General features: G+C 47.3%; 1 protein-coding gene across 1 annotated transcript in view; it reads right to left on the bottom strand.

The window, feature by feature from the left end:
- wdr91 (WD repeat domain 91) overlaps nucleotides 1-1,016 on the bottom strand; it is a gene marked incomplete at both ends in the record, with an annotated part of 10,664 nt that overhangs the window by 3,025 nt on the left and 6,623 nt on the right. The window contains 1 exon segment of the mRNA XM_014033980.1: nucleotides 904-998. Coding sequence (XP_013889434.1) covers nucleotides 904-998 — 95 coding nt within the window.

Below are 1,016 nucleotides of genomic sequence, written 5' to 3'. Positions count from 1 at the left end.
AGGTTTGCTACAGGTTTCCTACAGGTGTCTTACAGGTGTTCTACAGGTGTCTTACAGGTGTCTTACAGGTGTCCTACAGGTGTCTTACAGGTGTTCTACAGGTGTCTTACAGGTGTCTTACAGGTGTCCTACAGGTGTCTTACAGGTGTTCTACAGGTGTCTTACAGGTGTTCTACCGGTGTTCTACAGGTGTCTTACAGGTGTTCTACTTGTGTCTTACAGGTGTTCTACAGTTGTTCTACAGGTGTTCTACAGGTGTCCTACAGGTGTTCTAAATGTGTCCTGCAGGTGTTCTAAATGTGTCCTGCAGGTGTTCTACAGGTGTTCTACATGTGTCCTACAGGTGTTCTACATGTGTCCTACAGGTGTTCTACAGGTGTCCTACAGGTGTTATACAGGTGTCCTACAGGTGTTCTACATGTGTCCTACAGGTGTCTTACAGGTGTCCTACAGGTGTTCTACAGGTGTCCTACAGGTGTCTTACAGGTGTCCTACAGGTGTCTTACAGGTGTCCTACAGGTGTCCTACAGGTGTTCTAAATGTGTCCTACAGGTGTTCTACGTGTGTTCTACAGGTGTCCTACAGGTGTTCTACATGTGTTCTACAGGTGTCCTACAGGTGTTCTACAGGTGTCCTACAGGTGTCCTACAGGTGTTCTACAGGTGTCTTACAGATGTTATACAGGTGTCTTACAGATGTCCTACAGGTCTTCTACATGTGTTCTACATGTGTCCTACAGGTGTTCTACATGTGTCGTACAGGTGTTCTACAGGTGTCCTACAGGTGTCCTAAAGGTGTCCTACATGTGTCCTACAACACTCCTACAGCAGTCCTTCAGGACCGGTTGAACCTACAGCTGCTCTCAGACTTTAGCTGGTTCTGATCAACAGACGAGGATCTTACCGCGGGTGAGTTTCATCGATGTTCAACTCGTAGAGGTTCTTCTTTGCTTCAGTGTCGTAGAGCCTGACGGTTCCAACGCCACTGCCCAGTAACAGCTGAGCAAACACATACAG

The sequence above is a fragment of the Austrofundulus limnaeus genome, unplaced genomic scaffold, assembly GCF_001266775.1.
Source record: "Austrofundulus limnaeus strain Quisiro unplaced genomic scaffold, Austrofundulus_limnaeus-1.0 Scaffold1920, whole genome shotgun sequence".
Taxonomy (NCBI): Eukaryota; Metazoa; Chordata; class Actinopteri; order Cyprinodontiformes; family Rivulidae; genus Austrofundulus; species Austrofundulus limnaeus.
The sequence above is the reverse complement of the archived record's forward strand: the minus strand, read 5'-3'. Positions and strand labels throughout refer to the sequence as shown.